This window comes from Oncorhynchus nerka, linkage group LG3, assembly GCF_034236695.1.
Source record: "Oncorhynchus nerka isolate Pitt River linkage group LG3, Oner_Uvic_2.0, whole genome shotgun sequence".
NCBI lineage: Eukaryota > Metazoa > Chordata > Actinopteri > Salmoniformes > Salmonidae > Oncorhynchus > Oncorhynchus nerka.
Window position 1 is genome coordinate 25,613,608 of NC_088398.1, and position 19,047 is coordinate 25,632,654.

The 19,047-nt window shown below is 42.2% G+C and overlaps 1 protein-coding gene across 2 annotated transcripts in view; it reads right to left on the reverse strand.

Moving 5' to 3' along the window:
• LOC115105576 (serine/threonine-protein kinase 40) overlaps window positions 1–18,162 on the reverse strand; it is a 36,696-nt gene extending 18,534 nt beyond the window's left edge. For both annotated transcript variants that reach the window (XM_029627766.2, XM_029627775.2), the window contains exons 1-8: window positions 17,932–18,162; window positions 13,670–13,796; window positions 13,247–13,332; window positions 12,191–12,334; window positions 10,876–11,106; window positions 10,199–10,251; window positions 2,705–2,820; window positions 478–622 (exon numbers count right to left, since the gene is read on the reverse strand). In XM_029627766.2, coding sequence (XP_029483626.1) covers window positions 478–622; window positions 2,705–2,820; window positions 10,199–10,251; window positions 10,876–11,106; window positions 12,191–12,334; window positions 13,247–13,332; window positions 13,670–13,787 — 893 coding nt within the window. In that variant the 5' untranslated portion in view covers window positions 13,788–13,796; window positions 17,932–18,162. The remainder of the gene's footprint in view (window positions 1–477; window positions 623–2,704; window positions 2,821–10,198; window positions 10,252–10,875; window positions 11,107–12,190; window positions 12,335–13,246; window positions 13,333–13,669; window positions 13,797–17,931) is intronic.
• Window positions 18,163–19,047: the final 885 nt, after the last annotated feature.

Sequence of the window (19,047 nt, forward strand, 5' to 3'; positions counted from 1 at the left end):
CTATCATCTACTGCATCTTTATGTAATACATGTATCACTAGCCACTTTAACTATGCCACTGTTTACATACTCATCTCATATGTATATACTGCACTCAATACCATCTACTGTATCTTGCCCATGCCGCTCTGTACCATCACTCATTCATATATCTTTATGTACATATTCTTTATCCCCTTACACTTGTAATAAGGTAGTAGTTTTGGAATTGTTAGCTAGATTACTTGTTGGTTATTACTGCATTGTCGGAACTAGAAGCACAAGCATTTCGCTACACTCGCATTAACATCTGCTAACCATGTGTATGTGACAAATAACATTTGATTTGAATAGTGTATGGCTCAGAAATTAATTGATATTGGCAGACTTGCACCAAGTCCTTGAGTAGACCAACTGTCATGATATGCATCATTGTAGCAACTCTGTATGGGGTGCTTGGAGTAATAATGGGGGGGGGGGGGTTGTATGTTGACCTACTCTGGGATGGAGTACTCTGCAGCCTTGATCTTGCGGAATAGCTCCTGAGGTATGCTGTCGTAGAAGGGGAACTGGCCGTAGAGCATGGTGAACAGCACCACGCCAAGGGCCCACATGTCACTGGGCTTACCGTGGTACGGCCGGCCTGCAAAGGAAGACAATAGATTCATTTTTTAAAAATTCACGAACTAGGTTATTACAAATGGCGACAGATTTTCATTCAAATCTTCTTTGTTTTAAGAAAAAAGTGAATTTTCCCATCAAAGATGCGTTTCCATCAACTGGACTTGTACAGATAAAAGGCTGTAAGTGATGACGTAATGCACATTAAAATACCTTTTGCAGTTAAATTCCCATGTACCGGATAAAAAAAATTCAATGCTGGCATGGGCACTCCAGCCAACAATGCTATCTGGGCACTGTTGGCTAGAAAACACGTATAGCCAACATGAGATTATCGTTATGGACAACAAAAAAGTGCATTTTTGTCTAACGGCAGCCAAGCATTGTCTATCCTGTCACCAGAATAAGACCCTTGATATTTATTGGAAAGCAGCATCAAGCTCATTACTACGCACTTTCACCACTCTGTGAAGTGCATAATTTATTTCATCTGTAGCCTAAACTGCATGCTTTTGTGACAAGTCATAGTGGGAAGACAACACGTCTGACTCAATGTTATTATATTCATGAGCATAAAAGCATTTGCACCAGCATTTCACTGACAAAGTTTAAATGTTGTCAACATTTTGAAAGTTGACCAAAAAAAACATGTTGACAATATGAAAATGTACCGTTTCCATTATTCCCGTCATTACATTTTGTATCCGACATATACACGCATGAAAAGTGTGGAGGGAAAAAGGGTTTGACATTTTGCGACTGAGAAAATGACACTTCTTTAAAAAAACATGTTTTGCATATAGGCTTTCACATCATGTACGTACATGCACCAGTACAATCACACTATCGAATCTTAATTCAACCACAAACATTGTTTGTCTTTACTCTTCAACCCACTGTCCTCCTCCAGTACCACCCATAAGATCTCATTAATCAACCTCAGAATGATTAACCAATTGGACACAGAAGAAGACAATGTGACTCTACACTCCAACTGCAGCTCTAGACTCATCTTCCAAGAAATTCCCAACCGCAATCCCATCTGGCAAGACCATACCTCCATTATGCTTAAACCTATATCAAACAGTAAAGGCACAAGGAGTCAGAAGACAGTGATGTATGGGAGGACAAATGAGCATGGTGCTCTTCTTTAGAACCAGAGAAAAGTGTTGTTATAAAGTGGTCGGCAGTCGCTTGCTTCCCTCCCTCCGCCCATGGGGCAATAATGGTAATGCATTTGACACACAGAGGGGGGGGTTGGGAGTAGTTTCCCTCTCGGTGAGTCATCAGGGTGACTCACCGGAGCTCAGTTTCATTGTTCTGTCTCCAACATGTCATGTTCCGCTCATATAGGCCTGGGTTCTGCGTTTTAAATGGAGCGGGGAAGAAGACACCATCCAAATCTGCTCGTTTCACACGTTTCCCTGACAATCGTGTCTAGACTGAAGGGCTAAGAATACTTATCAAACTGTGTGCACGAAGTGCGTGCACAAACTACAGAGTGATGGAATATTGTGTGCCGTCTCTACAGCAAGCGATTAAACTAATAGCAAAATGTAGCACAGTATACATGTTTGCAATCAACACCACATACCCTAACACGTAGCTTATCACGAGAGAACATCATGCAACGGAGATGATCAAGTCAATAAATGAAAAACAAAATACCTTGAGATTTTCAGCCTTCACTAAAGTTCCCAAGTTTGCAAAATAGGCTTTGCCTAATAACCGGAAATATCCAACGCAACAGTGGCCTGCCAAACATTACGCAAGCCTACTGACTGATTCGCAGTTTCCCAGCTCGACCCAGATTAAACTTGGCTGACCCTTTCAACAGAACAGTAAAAGATATAACAGGAGCTTATCAGTCAAACCTCCAACACATTTCACAAATAACATGCGAGTTACCCTTGGAAATCAATAGGCCTACATGATTTGCATCCACTTGTTACATAAAGTAAGCATGGAGATATGGAAGTTTCAATTGAACTGTTATGCGATTGTGTTTGGCATCAGTCAGTAGCATTTGTGACAGACTGACAGAACTTCCTTCTCCTTTCCCCACTCATGCCATCTGTGTGTGTGTGTGTGTGTGTCCTCTCACCACTCAGTACGTCAGGGCTGATGTAGGCTGGACTTCCTCGCTGGTCCTTCAGCAGGTCGTCCTCGCTCACCAGGTGCTTGCCCAGGCAGAAGTTGGTGATGGTAATCCGGTGAGTCCTAGGGTACACAGAGAGACACCAACACACCAGGGTCATATTCAGTAGATACAAAACAGAAGTACTGTCAGAAACTGCATGAAAGAAATGCACCACAGTATGCCCTAATGAATATGACCCAAGGAAACTGTACTCCACTTCCTGACTGTAATGGTCTGCCTCGTCATCACAAAAAAATAAGTGTTTGGTAGGCCTGTGTGATACACAATGCTTCATGAAACTAAATAGATGCAGACTGACTTGGGAGGCGTAGGTCACTCACTAATTAATTTGACTGCAGCACATTTAACTGATCAAAGCATTAGACTCCTGTTTTTTTTTTTTTTAAATGCTAAGAAGAAGTTTCAAAGAAACACAAGACTATATGATCACAAGCAGCAGTTGAAGGGACAACTCCAAACCAGGAGGACAGTGATATCTAGAGACAGGGTAAACTCCAGACAGTCTGGCACTCAAGCGCTGTTGCTAGGGACATCATATTGGTTTCTGTAGAAACATAGGCCTATCAGATGTTTGCATGAGTCATCATAGATAAACAGTGTGTGTGTGTGTGTGTGTGTGGGGGGGGGGTGCAGGGTTTAATGGTAGGCCTTCATACAGTAGAGAGAAACATGTAGAGAGAAAGAGGAAATAAAAAAGGCTGCACTTTGACAAACATGTGAGTCAACGTGTGGTTTGGGCTAATTATCTCAATGACTAATCCTGCATGGAATTGAATTGACGAATGTGTATGCAATAATAAGCTTGTGTGTGCACTTTTCCTTAAGTCCACCCACACAACGCATGCACAGGCTACACTAATCACAACTGAAATTTAGCGCCTTAGTCCACTCAAGTTCACGTTCTCACCCCTTTCTCCAAGGACCGAGGTCAATGCAGCTTCCCCTATGCTCTCACTTTCACACTGTATGCGGTTCACATTCTGCTCACACAGACAGAAGGCCACATTTAGGCTAAGGTTAATTCCTGTGAAAACATGCTTGCTAAAAATGCCACATTGTAAAAACATTTTTAAAGATGATACAATTCTGTCTTGACAGTCTACCATCTGATGAGGCTGTTCAAAATTTGTGAGCATGAATTGTCTATAATGCAGTAGCCTTTTGAACTTCACAATGACAGGAAGCTGCGCTTGAAGGGCTCTAGATAAAAAGCTGCTTTATGAAGGGGGCCTTTCTTTTGCCTGCATGCATCACACAACTGCGGTTGCTATTCTTACTCTGTATCCTCTCCATGAAAGAGATAGCGTGTTCGCCTCGTGAGAGGGACCTTTAGGACTGGGTTGACCAAAAGAACCACACCGTCTCCGCTTTCTGGTCATGTGACCCCAGGAGACAGGAAACCAGAAACCTCCACATCCCTTGTGACCCCCCCCCCCCCCCCCATCCTGCCCAAAATAACCAGACTGATGGGAAAGGGGTTGAACATGGCATCCTCTGGCTCTACATGAAGCTCAAATTACACAAAAAAAAATTACATTTTTTTTTATACCAATTTCAGCAGGAGTGTCCCTCAAAATGATGCTATATTTGAGAGATTTTATTTAAAAAAAAACAGTGGTGAGGTCAAGGATTTCCCTCAAACATTTTGGGATTTACCTGTGTGACTAGTGTCCAATCAAACACAATTTACAATATAAAAAAACGGTCAACTTTGCTTTCCAGTTTTAAACACAGATGGACTTTGAAATGCTACTAAAAGCTGCTCCTATTTTTGAAATGTTTCCTTTTTACTTATTTGTGAACCCTGCACCACCCTTTTCAAATTTGGTTTGCAATGTTTATTTCCAGCATAAGCAAACCCCTGACAATGATACAGCACACAGCTTTGCAGGACAGGAAGTTGGTGAAGGGAAGATTGAAGATTAGTTTACACCTGTACAGCACAGTCAGTGAGAATATATGCAGAGGCTGATGTCACCGTCAGTGGCAGCTGACAGAAGCATGATGAGAAACAAGCACCTCGCAGTCTAAAGACTGATTACCTGACAAGGAGGCTCAAGTCTAGATAGCAATCAACCAAACATCTTACAACCCTAAAGTACACCCTCGGTTATTTAAGTATTACTAGCCTACAAACACCAGCTATTTAAAACAACTTGCTGGCGAAATGCAATAATAGCCTAATTTCCATTCATCTCCTGTGGATTAATGACCTGAACCATGATGGAAACAGGAAATACAGGTACCTTTATTGTCGGCAAGCAATGTTTGTCAAAAATTACACGAGAAATAACCGTGTAAACGCCTTTATGTACAAATATTTATATAATAGCAATCATATCGAAGTAAACTTGGATTCATTCGATGATAAGACCACACAACATAGCCCACCACTAGGACTGGGAAAAGCATGTAGTTTATTAGGCAGATTAAATAAGTTATGAACTTCACAGGGTGGTGAAAGTCAGAGATCGAATATCAAATCGGGGGTGCTTACATTTGTCCTGCTTCACATGTACAAGTGTCTGGTGTAAAATCGTTTTTTTGCATACCCCAAATCTGGGAGAGGCCTTTCTCCATCCATCCCTCCCCCATACTGTATGCATGCACATTCAGCGAGGACACATGAAACCACGGAGAGCAAAGGCAAAAGCCAAAAAAGGAAGACAATGAGAGGGAATGGAAGAAAGGAAGCATGAGAAAACCGAAAGGAGTAAGGAGCAAAGAGTTTGTGAGAGAAAAAAAGCTTCTGACAGACAGAGCAGAGGGAGGGAGGGCGAGTAAATAGAGGGCTGAGAGTGTGAGAGAGCGAGAGACATGTGTGTCCATGGTGAGTCAGCCCTGAGCTATGGAGGGCCTTTGGCAGGCCTCTCCTTTTGTCTCCAGCTGGGACAGAGTGTTCTACTCGTCTGCTCTGTTCTGTGCAGCAGCCCAACCGGCCACAACAAAACACTTTGTTTCATCACCACTACGGCGGCCGAATGGTGCTCACTAGGGATGCACGATTAATCTACTTTTGATTTAAGATTGCAATACTGACATCCACAATATCTATATCGCAAGAGGCTGCGATATCATTCTAGATTCACTATAGATGGTTTAGCTGACCATGTCAGGAAAATGATGTGCGCGCTTCCATGGTGCAGAAGTTAGCGTGTTGAGATTCTGGATGGCCAAGTTTAGCTAGAAAGAGCTGACAAGAACCTGCCATGTGGGGAATCATAAGTGGCTCGTTTCATATTATTGATACAATGCCTTGAGGTGTTGACTGATTTCATGTCAACGCTAGTAAGGCAAAAATTCACTAGCTAGCTAACCAATAACTAACAATGTATTTGAGAGACAAGTGCTCATTGTGCAAAATGTACACTACCGTTCAAAAGTTTGGGGTCATTAAGAAATGTCCTTGTTTTTGAAAGAAAAGCACATTTGTCCATTAAAATATCAAATTGATCAGAAAAAAAGTGGACATTGTTAATGTTGTAAATTACTATTGTAGCTGGAAATAGCAGATGTTTAATGTAATATCTACATAGACATACAGAGGCCCAATATAAGCAACCATCAGTCCTCTGTTCCAATGGCACGTCATGTTTGATAATCTAAGTAGATCATTTTAAAAGGGTAGTTAATCATTCGAAAACCCTTTGCAATTATGTTAGCACAGCTGAAAACTATTTTTCTGATTAAAAGAAGCAATAAAACTGGCCTTCTTCAGACTAGTTGAGTATCTGGAACATCAGCATTTGTGGGTTTGATTACAAGCTCAAAATGGCCAGAAACAAAGAACTTTCTTCTGAAACTCGTCAGTCTATTATTGTTCTGAGAAATGAAGGCTATCCCATGCGAGAAATTGCCAAGAAACTGAAGATCTCATACAACGCTGTGTACTACTCCCTTCACAGAACAGCGCAAACTGTCTCCAACTAGAATAGAAAGAGGAGTGGGAGGCCCCGGTGAGCAACAGGGCAAGTACATTAGTGTCTAGTTTGAGAAACAGATGTATTTACATTTACATTTAAGTCATTTAGCAGACGCTCTTATCCAGAGCGACTTACAAATTGGTGCGTATGGGCAATAGTAATTAGATATGAATGTGTATGCATGAATGAAACCCATTCAGACCCATGAATATGCCACTTTCCCGTTGTTTAACCCTCGTGCATTGTTGTGGGTCAATTTGACCCATTTCTACTTTTGAGTTGCCAAAAATACTAGTTAACCTCTTTCTCCATGAAATTCAATGACTTCTCTCATTTAGGGTCATGAACCTAACTTCAAAATGTGCACATACTGATGTGTTGGGGAATGTCTGCAGATTTTGTATACAAACATGTGGGTCATTCTGACCCGGAGAATTTCATGTGTATAGATATTCGCACGGGTCCAAAATAAACCAAGTGTCTTTGATGGATTCGGCTTTGACTGGTTCTGGTTGCACTTTTATAATTAGGGGGTGAAAAGGACTTGCCCAACCTTCTCAGTGCGAGAGCAGCAGATCTGACAGAGAGTCAAAAATGAGCTCCAAAAGATTCAATCAATGAAGCCTCATCACAAATTCTGGACTGCGAAATAGAAGAGGTTTCAGAGATTGGATCATCAACAGCATTGTCCTCCTGATTGTGAAGTTGCTTTGGTGAAGAGGTTTCAGAGGTGTCTGGAATACCATCTCCATCAAATGAGAGCACATGCAACAACCATCATCCAGAGAAGAGGACACGGAAGTCCAAAGACCGTAATATAGAATGGTCACTGTCACCACGACAAAGTCAATTTGCTCTGCCATTCTCGCCAAGACAGTAAAACCAACACCACTTGTGTAGAATGCGATAAATACATCTGCAGAAAGCACACGTACATTGCGTTCAACATGTGGAGAGAAAGACTGAAGGGATGCTTGACCAATAAAGTCAAATCACACCTAAGTGTTAATGGAAAACACCAGGGGGAACAAGCCTACCCGGGGGAAACACAAAATGATAGTTTGTGAGAAATATTTTCAACAAATAGTTCTTAGAGTTTTTTAATTCAAATATTATTGTATTTCTTTCTGAAAGATCTGACAAGACAAAATAAAGTTGTTTTCACTTGATTCTTTGTTTGAACTTTGTTTAAACTGTGCGGGTCAACCTGACCCATACCACAATGGACAATTTTTTTCCAGAAAAGCACAAGGGTTAATTATCTTGTTTGCTAGCTAGACAGTTGCATCCAGGTAATGTTATAGCCAGTTAGCTGAGATGGCCAGTTACATTCTGCGGTTAATGTTGATTGCTGATGTACAAAACCAGGACAATATGTTTGTCAGTTTGTCATGTTTAACTAGCTAGCTAACGAAAATAGCCACTGTGGAGCAAGCTAATCAAACCAAGTTAAGTGACAGGCACAGATGAAATGGCTAAATAGCTAGATATCGACATGTTCAACTAGCTGACCAGCTAGATTAATACTAGGCTCGTAAAGAAATTTGACAGTGAAATAGTTACACTCATCTCTAACATGTAGGCTCAGCATTCCCGAACAGTCAGAATGTTAACCGATGTCCCTAAATTGAAATGAAGTTGACAACCTGTAATCTATGTCGGAGGTAATTTGATAAAACAATATCCACAGGGAAGTGTTACCAACCCAACCTTTGGTACACTGGTCTGTATTTCCAGTTGTTATTTTCAATACTGATGCAATTTGCACATGACAAAACACTTGAAAAATATGGCCAAGCCTAACTAAAAGGCAAACACTTCCAGCTGATTGCAAGGAAACGTGTGTCAGGCGACATTTCGGTTACATTCGGCTATTAATACAAGCAACAAACTACCGGTACTGCAAAGAGTCAGGTAAACAGCACTATCCTGTGGATACCCCATCTCTACCTCCCATCAACAGCATGTACAACCGGTAAAGTGGAAATACAATTTCATTCAATATACTGGCTTGTAGAGAATATTACATTGTTTTTTAGTGTGACTTCTGTCAACCCCCCAAAAATTCCATGGAGTAACCATGGCATTTAGGCAAGATGAATACCATGTACATCTAGCCTGCTGGTAATGATGAAGTTAAATGTTTGCTAATTATTAGCTAGTTATCTTGTAATGTCTGCATTGCCATTGTTTGGCTGGATACAAGTTGAGTGTATACAGGGCATTTTAGTAACAGGCAATAACAAGCTATAGGAGATTAATTCACACATTTTCTTTACCTATTGATCTGGAATTTGTCTTTCAGCAGAAACCTGCTCTCCCCACAAGTGTAAGGAGATGAACAAACAGCACTACAGGTATTTTTCTTAGTACTTAAATGCAAGGTTTTAATGCCTTGTCTACTTTTGTCTGCCTTTCTCCTTCACAGCTTAAATTGTCTGGAGCCTGGTGTTCTGGCCAAGGACCTTTCACACTGATGGAACTAGCTATCAGCTGCTGCGCAACGATGATGTCCTTCCTCCCAGAGATGAGCAAGCATCCATTGGACTGGACACAACCCAGGAAACACATAAGATCAGGACTATTGCAATGACAAAGGCCATGGACATTACATGCCCTGCTCCAAAGGGCAAGACAAAAATATGTTCAGTTTGCTCATATCATAACCTGAACCAAAGTCACTCAAAGGATCTCATGATAAAGGCCTAGGTAGTGTTTTAACGACACCCTTGTGTTAAATTTCTAATTTTAGGCTACTACCTTTAGCACTTGGAAGTTAGTGTTTTAATCTTGAAACATTTTCAGTCACGTGTTCACGTGACTTTAAGAGATGGTTGGGTCTAAGGCTTAACGGGTGTAAACAAAGAGCAACACTGTAGTTCTTCAATGTGAAAGGTCATCTTTATGATACAATAGGCAATTTAATACTGTTAATGGTTTGCCTAATGTGTGAACTTGGTGAGAATGTACAGAGAAATTATTTTGGCAATTTGGTGAAAGTATTCCTTTTCTAAATATACGTTTCCCAAGGATTAATGTGGAGCACGTGTGAAAAATCACAGCTAAATGTTTGAATGCCCTTCTCTTAAATGGGATAAGTTTATTAACTTTTAAAAACAGCATTACTTCCATGTTTTCTCCAAATACAGTGTATGATGTACCATTTTGAAGCTCTGAGTCTGTACTTTTACCCAATGTAAAAAAAAAAATCAAATAATGGAACATAGGACTGAAAATATATTTTTGGGGGGAGGGGCTTTATGGATAAGGAGCTGGCTGAATTCTGCAGGGCCCATCAGATTAATGGCAGCACAGCACTGTGCCCTGATGTGTACCTGAGCCAGAGTTCCAACCATGTGCATTTCCACCCCCCCTCAGAGCACAAAGTAAGTGTTCTTCAACCTCTTTTTCGCACTAGGTTCCCATCACTGAAGCCCAGTTGCACACCGGATACACACTGGATGGGGCCTCTCGCATGGCTAAACCAAATATGAAAGCATGACTGTGTCCTTACCGTTTGTTCAGCACCATGTTTCCAAGCTTCAGGTCTCGGTGCACAATGTTTTTCTGCAGGGTGAAAGAGGTAGAGACGGATGAGATTGATTGTCAGACGGTTGTTGAATGAAGCACTGGAACAAAAGCAACTCAAGTCAATGCTGTTACTGCTCTATAGGAGCGGTTTAGCTTGGACGACTCAACAAAGGGGCTACATTAAAAAAAGTAACATTTTGATTTGTCTGAACCCGCCCAAGACTTAAGTTGGAGACCGTAAAGAAAATACACTTTAATTCAAATATTTTCAAGAACATAATCGTCAAAGCTATGGGTCATAGATGACTATATAGTCAAGTCCGTGACCAATTACTTGATCATGAAGGTCAGCCTGTGAAGGCACTAGGCAGTGACCAGATAATCTGACATACAATTTCCCAACAACTGGCCATCAACAGATAATTTAAGGCCTGGTCAATCTGCAAAGCACAGACTGAACCCTAGACGAGAAGCAGATGGAAGTGTTCGAAACAGCCTAAATCCAAACAGCTACATTGTAGTCGGACTGAGTTGAATCACTGATCTACAAATCGCATCGTGTTCCAAATAATTAGGCATACGCATTGTGATCAAGATTAGCGATTCCGCACCTTGTCTTCCTCAAAAACGCGCTGTACATGTTTTGTTGGTCGGACTCACCTTGTGCAGGGCCTCCACCACACGCACCACGTCGTAGAAGATGACGATGGCCTCGCGCTCGCTCAGCCGCTTCTCCTTGATGACGTAGTGCTGCAGGTTGATGAGGTCCGCAGTCTTGTCGCTGAAATCGTGCGCACAGAGGCAGTCCAGCACTAGGCAGATCCGCTTCTTCATCCGGCGTACCTTGCCATTGTTGGCCTCCGGGTCCTCCACAATCTCGTACGCCCGGTCCTAAAGTGGACAGGGGAGAGAGAGCGGATTGGTTAGGGTGATTAAAGAGGAGACCGTATCCTTTATCAGCGCGCTTTTCGATCTGTTGTTATGGGTAGTGTTCAGTAAGCACAAACAAAAGGCCACAAAACATAATTAAAATGTGCTTGTCCAATAAAACCTTTTAATTGTTTTAAATTGCAAAACATTTTGCTATGTGTGCCCTAAACAATACAGCTCTGGGGCATCTCTTTAGAAGATTGTAAGAAAGAACAAATTCGGACTAAAGACATGACAATTGTACGGCTTCCATTGTCGAGTGAAATTGCAGTCTGACGATCAGCTATGAGAGAGAACAGTGGAGGAGATGACAGGGCTCAGTGATCTGTGCACAACCATCCCATCACCAATGTGAATAGGACACATTCACCTCTACTGAGCCTGGGGGGGTTGAGATGAATAACAAAGGTCATTCTTCTCTATTCACCTCAGAGCGAGCCACCGTCCCCAGCTGATCCCCATTGGTATTGGTTTGTCCAGATTTAGATGGCTGGGCCTCAAGGCTTTCCTGAGACAAATCATTATTAACTGGCCCTCTTGGAGACGGAACTATAATAAACCAATCAATAGCGTTGTAGCCTTGAATGAATCATGCCGCACGGCTCAATGTAGCTATTCTAGGAAGAGCGCGTTGAGGAATAGGGTTGTGAAAGAGAGAGGCGGCAAAGGGAACAATAACAAAGTTATAAAGAAATGGGAAGGGCGGGAGGGCTGAGTCACTGTGCGAGTGGTCGACTAGGAAAGTGATGGCTTGAAGAAAAAGGTGCTTCAATATTTCTATGGAAGTGTCTCTAAGCTCAACTGGACTGGGACTGTGCAGTGTGGTTGGTAGGGGGTGTGAATATAATGTTTTCCCTGAATGGGTGTCTTTGGGAGGCAAGTAAAAAACTATGCAAGTCTCTCATCAGAAAGAATAATGTACAATCACAGTAATTCAGTACAGGTCTTGTGAAGTTCTCATCATTGAAAGACATTACAAAGGGCTGCAGCACCAAGCGATGTACCTGAAAGTTTGTGACGCACCAAGTAAACTATTGCCATTTACCTGGAACAGGCCATGGTGGTGCACCACTCCGTCCTGGTTATGTAGCAGCGAGAGGAGGGAGTACTCGGTGTGCAGCAGCATCTTCCCCTGCCTCTCTTCCTGGGTCTCTGCGGCCGCATCTGCCCGCTCCTCCAGCGTCAGGATCTACAACAGAAAGCAGCAGCAAGGTTGTGTTCATTAGGCACCAAAAAACAGAAAACTGACTGGAACAGGCAGGGCCTACCTAGATTTGGCCAATAAGAAATGCTTGGTTTTTGTTTACCATTGCAAAACATCTTGCTACGGTGTCGCCTAATGAATTCGACCCCGAGAACACAAGCTCTGGGACTGGGGAGAAATCTCTGAACCACATGGAGTCCTCACCCCTACAACAATGCCTAAAGATGTACCATTAACAGCTGACGCCAGCAGCTGATCTAGGCCTTGGGAAAGAACTTAGGAAAGGAGGGGAGGGGGAGGGGTTTGAGAGCCAGAGGGGACAAGACAGGCCTGCATTTTTGGCACATCAAATCAAATTTTATTTGTCACATTCCAAATACAACAGTGAAATGCTTACTTAAAAGCCCTTGATCAACAATGCAGTTTTCAGAAGAAAAAAAAGTGTTAAGTATTGACAAAAATAAAACTGTTTTTTTCATGCTCATTTCATCCTTTGCAAAAACATGTCCCTACAAGCTACGGTCAACACACTCAGGAGACACTGGGGGGGGGTAGAGAGACTTTGCACTGGGACTTAGCATTGGGGCCGAGGCAGGGTGCCACCTTTTCGCTCTTCCTCCTAAAAACACCTTGTGTGTAAAACAGATTATTGGATTGCCCCAATAAACAAATAGCCTCTACAGTTTGTCTTCCGCCTAAGCAAGCGCAGGCTGCTGCACTGAAATAGGGCCGTAAAGGCATAACTGAACACCAACAAAGACGTCTGTTTAGGAAGGTCAAAGGTTCAAAAGGCTATTGGGAGACTGTAACTAACTAGCCATTGTTTGAAGACACTAATTCATCTCCATCGAACAGTGAAAATAGATCATTCAAAAGAAACAGATAATGTCCACTCACTTTTAGCTGGTAGAAGTCATCCGTCCCATCCTTCCTGGCCAGACACTGCACTATACTTGGCACGGGCGAGTTCCCCAAACGAGGCCCTGTAAGGAAGAAGTGGCAACAGCTGCATGACCAAAAGGTAAGGAGAGTGTGCCCTAATGCAAACAATTAGGAGGCATGCAAACTTCAACACCCCTAACATAATCTAGCAGACAGCAGAAGCCTTATGCTAACATTTCAAAGTTTACAGTATACATTTCCTGAAAAGATTGAAGAAACTTTGCAGAATAGATTCTGAGCCATCTACCCAACGTCAAATAGTTCACATTCTTGCCTCAAGCTAACTGAATCCCCCCACCTCTTTCCTAGTTTCCTGCGCAAACAGTTGTAAGAGGCCAACCTTTCCCCTTTTTGCCCCCGGGTACCACCATCTCTTACCCAGGATGAAGGGACCTGCCCTCTTCGCGTTGCTTCCAGCAATTCCAGGACAGAGGAGCTTGCTGGCCCTGCCTGAAGTCTCTCCGGCCCCCCTCTCCAAAGAGTGCCGCTTAGACATGCTGGAGCTCTGCAGGAAGAACACAGCAGCAAAAAGCTAATCGGATAACATCAGATCAAGATAGGTACATTAAGTGGTGTAGGACAGAAATGTGACCACAAGGAAGCAAAACTCTCAAACTAACTGATAGTCTTGATGTTCCTCCAGGCCACTAGCAAAATATCCATCTTGAGTTGCATAATTAAACCGCTAAAATGACCAAAATTCTACCAATGTGTCATACAGTAGAAAATACATTAGTTCTCAATAATACCTGGCACTGCATGACTATACATGGGGTCTCTCCAAAAGTTCCAGACTTGAATAATGCAGCAGACTGTCTGTCTTGTGGTATGAGAGAGGAGAGGGTTTAACCCCACCCAACCACTTTAGAAAACCCCTCCCACAAGTTTACCAACACAGTGTGAATGGCTAGCCATTATAGGCTCATTCAGATGTTGTCTCTGGTGAGAAAGATGACGCCTCAGCTTTAATCCTCAATGTGGCATGCAAACTAAACATCCATGTGCTCACATTGAATGACAAATGTGATGATGCAGAACGCAGTAAAATGACTGCAACATCAAATCCTGCAAGGGTGGAATTCTGGTGAAATGCTAAAGATGGCAAAACATGTATTAGGCTGAATGCCATTTTGTGCATAGATGCTTTTTCATGCTGGTTTCATTTTATCCTTAGCAATTACTTTCTGAAAATCCTGCCGCGGCTTTTAGGACCTCCATCAGGCTGTGTGAAAGGAAGGCCCGGAAAATCGTTAAAGACTCACCCCACCGTTCGCTCTGTTTCCACACTGCAAGTGGTACCGGTGCATCAAGTCTGACACCAACAAGCTCCTGAACAGCTTCTATACCCAAGCCATAAGACTGCTAAATAGCTAGCAGAATGGCTACAAGCGCTGACTGAGTTGACCCTTTTATTTTTTACACTGTCTATGCACACTCACATTCATACTGACACCACACACATGCACTCATCATTTATGCTACTGCTACTCTGTTAATCATATATCCTGATGCCTAATCACCTTACCCCTATACATATCTAACTATCACTCCAGTATCCCTGCACATTGTTAATATGATATTGGAACTGACTGTATGCATGCATCTATGTATATATATTTTTTAAAAAATTGTACATTTAACAGGCAAGTCAGTTAAGAGCAAATTCTTATTTACAATGACTGCCTACTGTGGAACAGTGGGTTAATTGCCTTGTTCGGAGGCAAAATTACAGATTTTCACCTTGTCAGCTCGGGGATTCGATCCAGCAACCTTACGGTTACAGGCCCAAAGATCTAACCACTAGGCTACCTGTGTGGTTTCTATGTAGTTTCTTACTTTGTGTTCTTATTAGTACTACATTAATATTGATTACTGCATTGTTGGGTTTACAGCTAGCAAAAGGCCTTTCACTGTACTAGCGCATGTGACATTAACTTGAAACTCAATCTGCACTGGTTCGTGGTTCTCTAAGTCTGTGCCGAGTTATAACCATCGACAGTAAAATGCTACGACTTTCTCTCAGAAGACAGTTTCCCATAAAAGGTTGGGCTCATGGCTTTTTTTCACGACCGAAAAATAAATAGCAACCCTACCATTTCCGATAAGGAAGTGAAGGCACATGCCAGGGGAACCTGTGTGACATCTACCTACAGTAACATGCCAACCTCTATAAAAACCTATGGTACTCTATCTTTGAGGGGTATATGCTTTGTTTGCTGCCTGCTGATAAGGAGTCCCTAAGTGATGAAACGCGCTCTGGTTCCCGTAACAGGAAAGTAATGCTCAGAACCAACTGGAGGAGAGTGAATCACTCGGTTCAGTCGCCCCAGGGTTACCATGGACTAGGATTTGTCAGAAATGCTAAAAATGTCAGAGGGACGACACCAATAAGAGTGTAAACTGAAACATGTCCCAGGGTGTAAAAGGGGGGCATCGTTTCAGAGCGAAAACACGTGTAAATTTCTGTAGTGAAACTGCAGCACAAAGATGGTAGGTCAATGTGCCTAAAGACAGCATTGTGGTGACCGTAGATCTTTAGTGGACACATGCGAGTACAAGCTCAACCCTACTAGAGACATTCCAAAGAGATGATTCGTGCTGATAAAAGTGGCAGCAGAGAGCAACAACAACACATTTGAACAACCTGCATGAGAGTCGATATTGGAAACTGACACCACCAAAAGACTCAAAGTATACAGTGCAGGCAACACTCGTCAAAATGCTCACACATTAGCAAACACAGTGAACCCAAGGAAAACAAGAAATCTTTCCATTTTGAAACTTCCGCCATGGGCCAGACAGTTTGGCTCTGGTGAGGACATTACAGGTTGCAGAAGTCAGCGGGCCTACACAAATTCTCACTTCTAAGAGGATTCTTTCAAATCTCAAACAGCATACAGTGTCGAAATCATGTCTCTCGCCATCTCAACCAGTCATCATAAGCCTGCCTCCCTTGGTGATTGAACAGTGCTTTTCATATGACTCCCAGTCAAATGTGCAACTGTAGGAGAGCAGCATACTCAATCAATTACCACACCATTTATTTACACAAGTCATCTAAACTAAATGTTAGACATTGCAATTTGCAAAGATGGAATAGTACACAGGGTATGCTACTAAAATGACTGTCCAACAAGATAACTATTACAAACAGCACCTGTCGGCTCTGATTCAGATTTCTACAAGAGCACTGTACTGCCCTAAAACCATGTGACAAAACAATTACCTTTCTGTAATGCATGCACCTTAGGCTTGCCTGAAATGGGCAGCTCACAACTTGACTTCAGATTAGTTTGGCATTTGATGAATGTAAGCAAATTACCAATAGTTCAAGAAACAAAAGGTCAAACCACCCGAGGAAAGCACAATGATTGGCAAGATTAGGAACACAGCCTACTGAATCATATCAGACAAAAGGCACCAGAGACAATATCCCACGCCATCCACGGGAACATGCGCTCTTTAAATAGCTAGAGAGCGCGCACACACCGCCGCGATAGGTGACCGGAGAACCACCCACGTCCTATTATAGCGGCATGAATCATGCATTCCACAGTGTTCTGTTGCAAAACAAAATTATTAGCTAAAAGCACTAGTTAAGGAGCCAACCCTAAATACATCTTACAGATCCAAATGTCATCTTTACACATTCATACCTGGAACCGAGGCTACATCCGAACACATAATAGTCCAAGCTATCACAATGTTGTCAGAGGAGATGATTTATACGTTGCACCAGTCAATATGTTGGACATCATGATAAAGATGCCCATTACGAGCTTGCTAGGTTTATTGATGTACCTGGATGAAAGCTCAGCCTTCTGCGCTCTAGCTACCTACCATCTTGCAGCTGGCTGCCTATTGTTACATTTTGAATGCCCTTAGCCATACAAGGTCACCAAAATTAACTAGAGCGGAATGACGACAAATAAAAAGGAGCACGCATCGCAGGGATGCAATCCCGCAAGTAGTGTACACGAACCCTTTTGACTCCTACAACAGACACTAGTGCCGACCATCACCGTTTGTCCTCAAGCCATCCTGCTCTTATGTCATGAGTAAAATCTAACTAGGTACCATTTATAGTACCGACTGACCGACAACCCAGAAGCGTTTCCAAACGAAACGAGCCCCACGCCCAAACGCAATGTTGAAGCAAAATAAGTTTGTAAATGAATAGGAATTAGTGAAACACCGCGCATGTACGGTGTATGGGAACAGTGGGTATGTTAATTACAAAACCATGTACGATAATCCGCGTCATTAAAGCTACGCTAGGTAACCTTAGCTAAATCGGACACGTTCCATTTGTCACGAACAACCCAAAGCTAGCGAACTACAACAATGCACGCCGTTCTCACACATAGGAACAACCCCAATGACAAATATGCATGGTATTTGTGGAAACACATTTGTTCAGTTTGAATTGACCAATTGTCTGCTAAACAATACACATTGCGCAGAGCGGGGAGGCCATTTAAACAAAGTACATGTTAGCTAGGTAGCTGCTGCTGCTACTACTGCTACTACTACTACTACTACTACTACTACTACTACTACTAAACGTTACTACCGCTAGAGCAAACTCATTCGCCACCTCGCTCACTCAGGTCTTTTTCTTTTCTTTATCAACAACTTACCTCGAGCTGAAAACGCCGAGGAAAGTCTGCGTTGTATTACTACAGCATGAACATTTCTTTAAACGTATTTGTTCGGTGCATACGAAGTTGGTTATCCCCAACGAAAGGAGACCGTATATGGAGGATTGATATCGCGCTGTTTGTTTTAGCCACTATTACCGAAATGACCACTCAGCAACAGCTTCCATTCGTCAGCTTTCTGATCGCATCTTTCCATAGCAGCGCCACCTGACAACGGAAATGACGCAAATTGAATGACTGACAGACTTGCCCAGCCAATAAAAAGAGAAACATCATTTGATTGAGTAATTTTGTCTAGCAGATACAGCTGATTGTTTAAGAATTTGATTAAATGTGTTTGATAATAGGACTAGGAACAACATAACGTTGGGCAGAGGTGCAGTGCCCAACTATGTGTCCAATTAAATTCGATATAGTTTCAAATGCACACGTGATTTTACAACACTGTTATACAAAGATGAAAAAGTAAATTATGAGCTTGGAGGAAAATATTGTATCCATTCAACTAATCCGTGGCAACAAAAGGTCCAGCATTACACTCCATTCTCCACTCACATGCTGTGATAGATTTGTGCTTTAGAAAAATTCTAACATTATATCCTTGATTGCTAACAATTCCTCCATTCATGAGAAAGGATCTAGCAAGTGAGAGGAAAGCCCATTGAGAATGAAATTGGCTACAATAACTTTATACTCCTATCATTATCCTCATCTCTACTCAGATGGATAACAGGCTTTTGGTTTAACTCCCAAACATATCTACACCTTCATTCAAATGAATGCCTGTCGTACATATCGTACATATTGTACGAGATCATTTGAGTATTATACAGTTATACATCCAGTACATGTATTTGATTGATTAGAAATCTTATAAGTATAAATGAAAGGTGTAGATTCACTCTGAAAAAAAAATGTGTCTGAAATGTGCTCCCTTTCCTCCCTGACCAGTTATGCTGACTAACATGTCTTTTGGCTCCAAAAAATGAATCCTTCTACAAGCAGACCCTCCCATGCTGATTCAAATGTAGCATCCCTCTTATGGAACAATAATCCCGCCCCCACCTACTAGTTTCGATCCAGTGGGTGGGTATA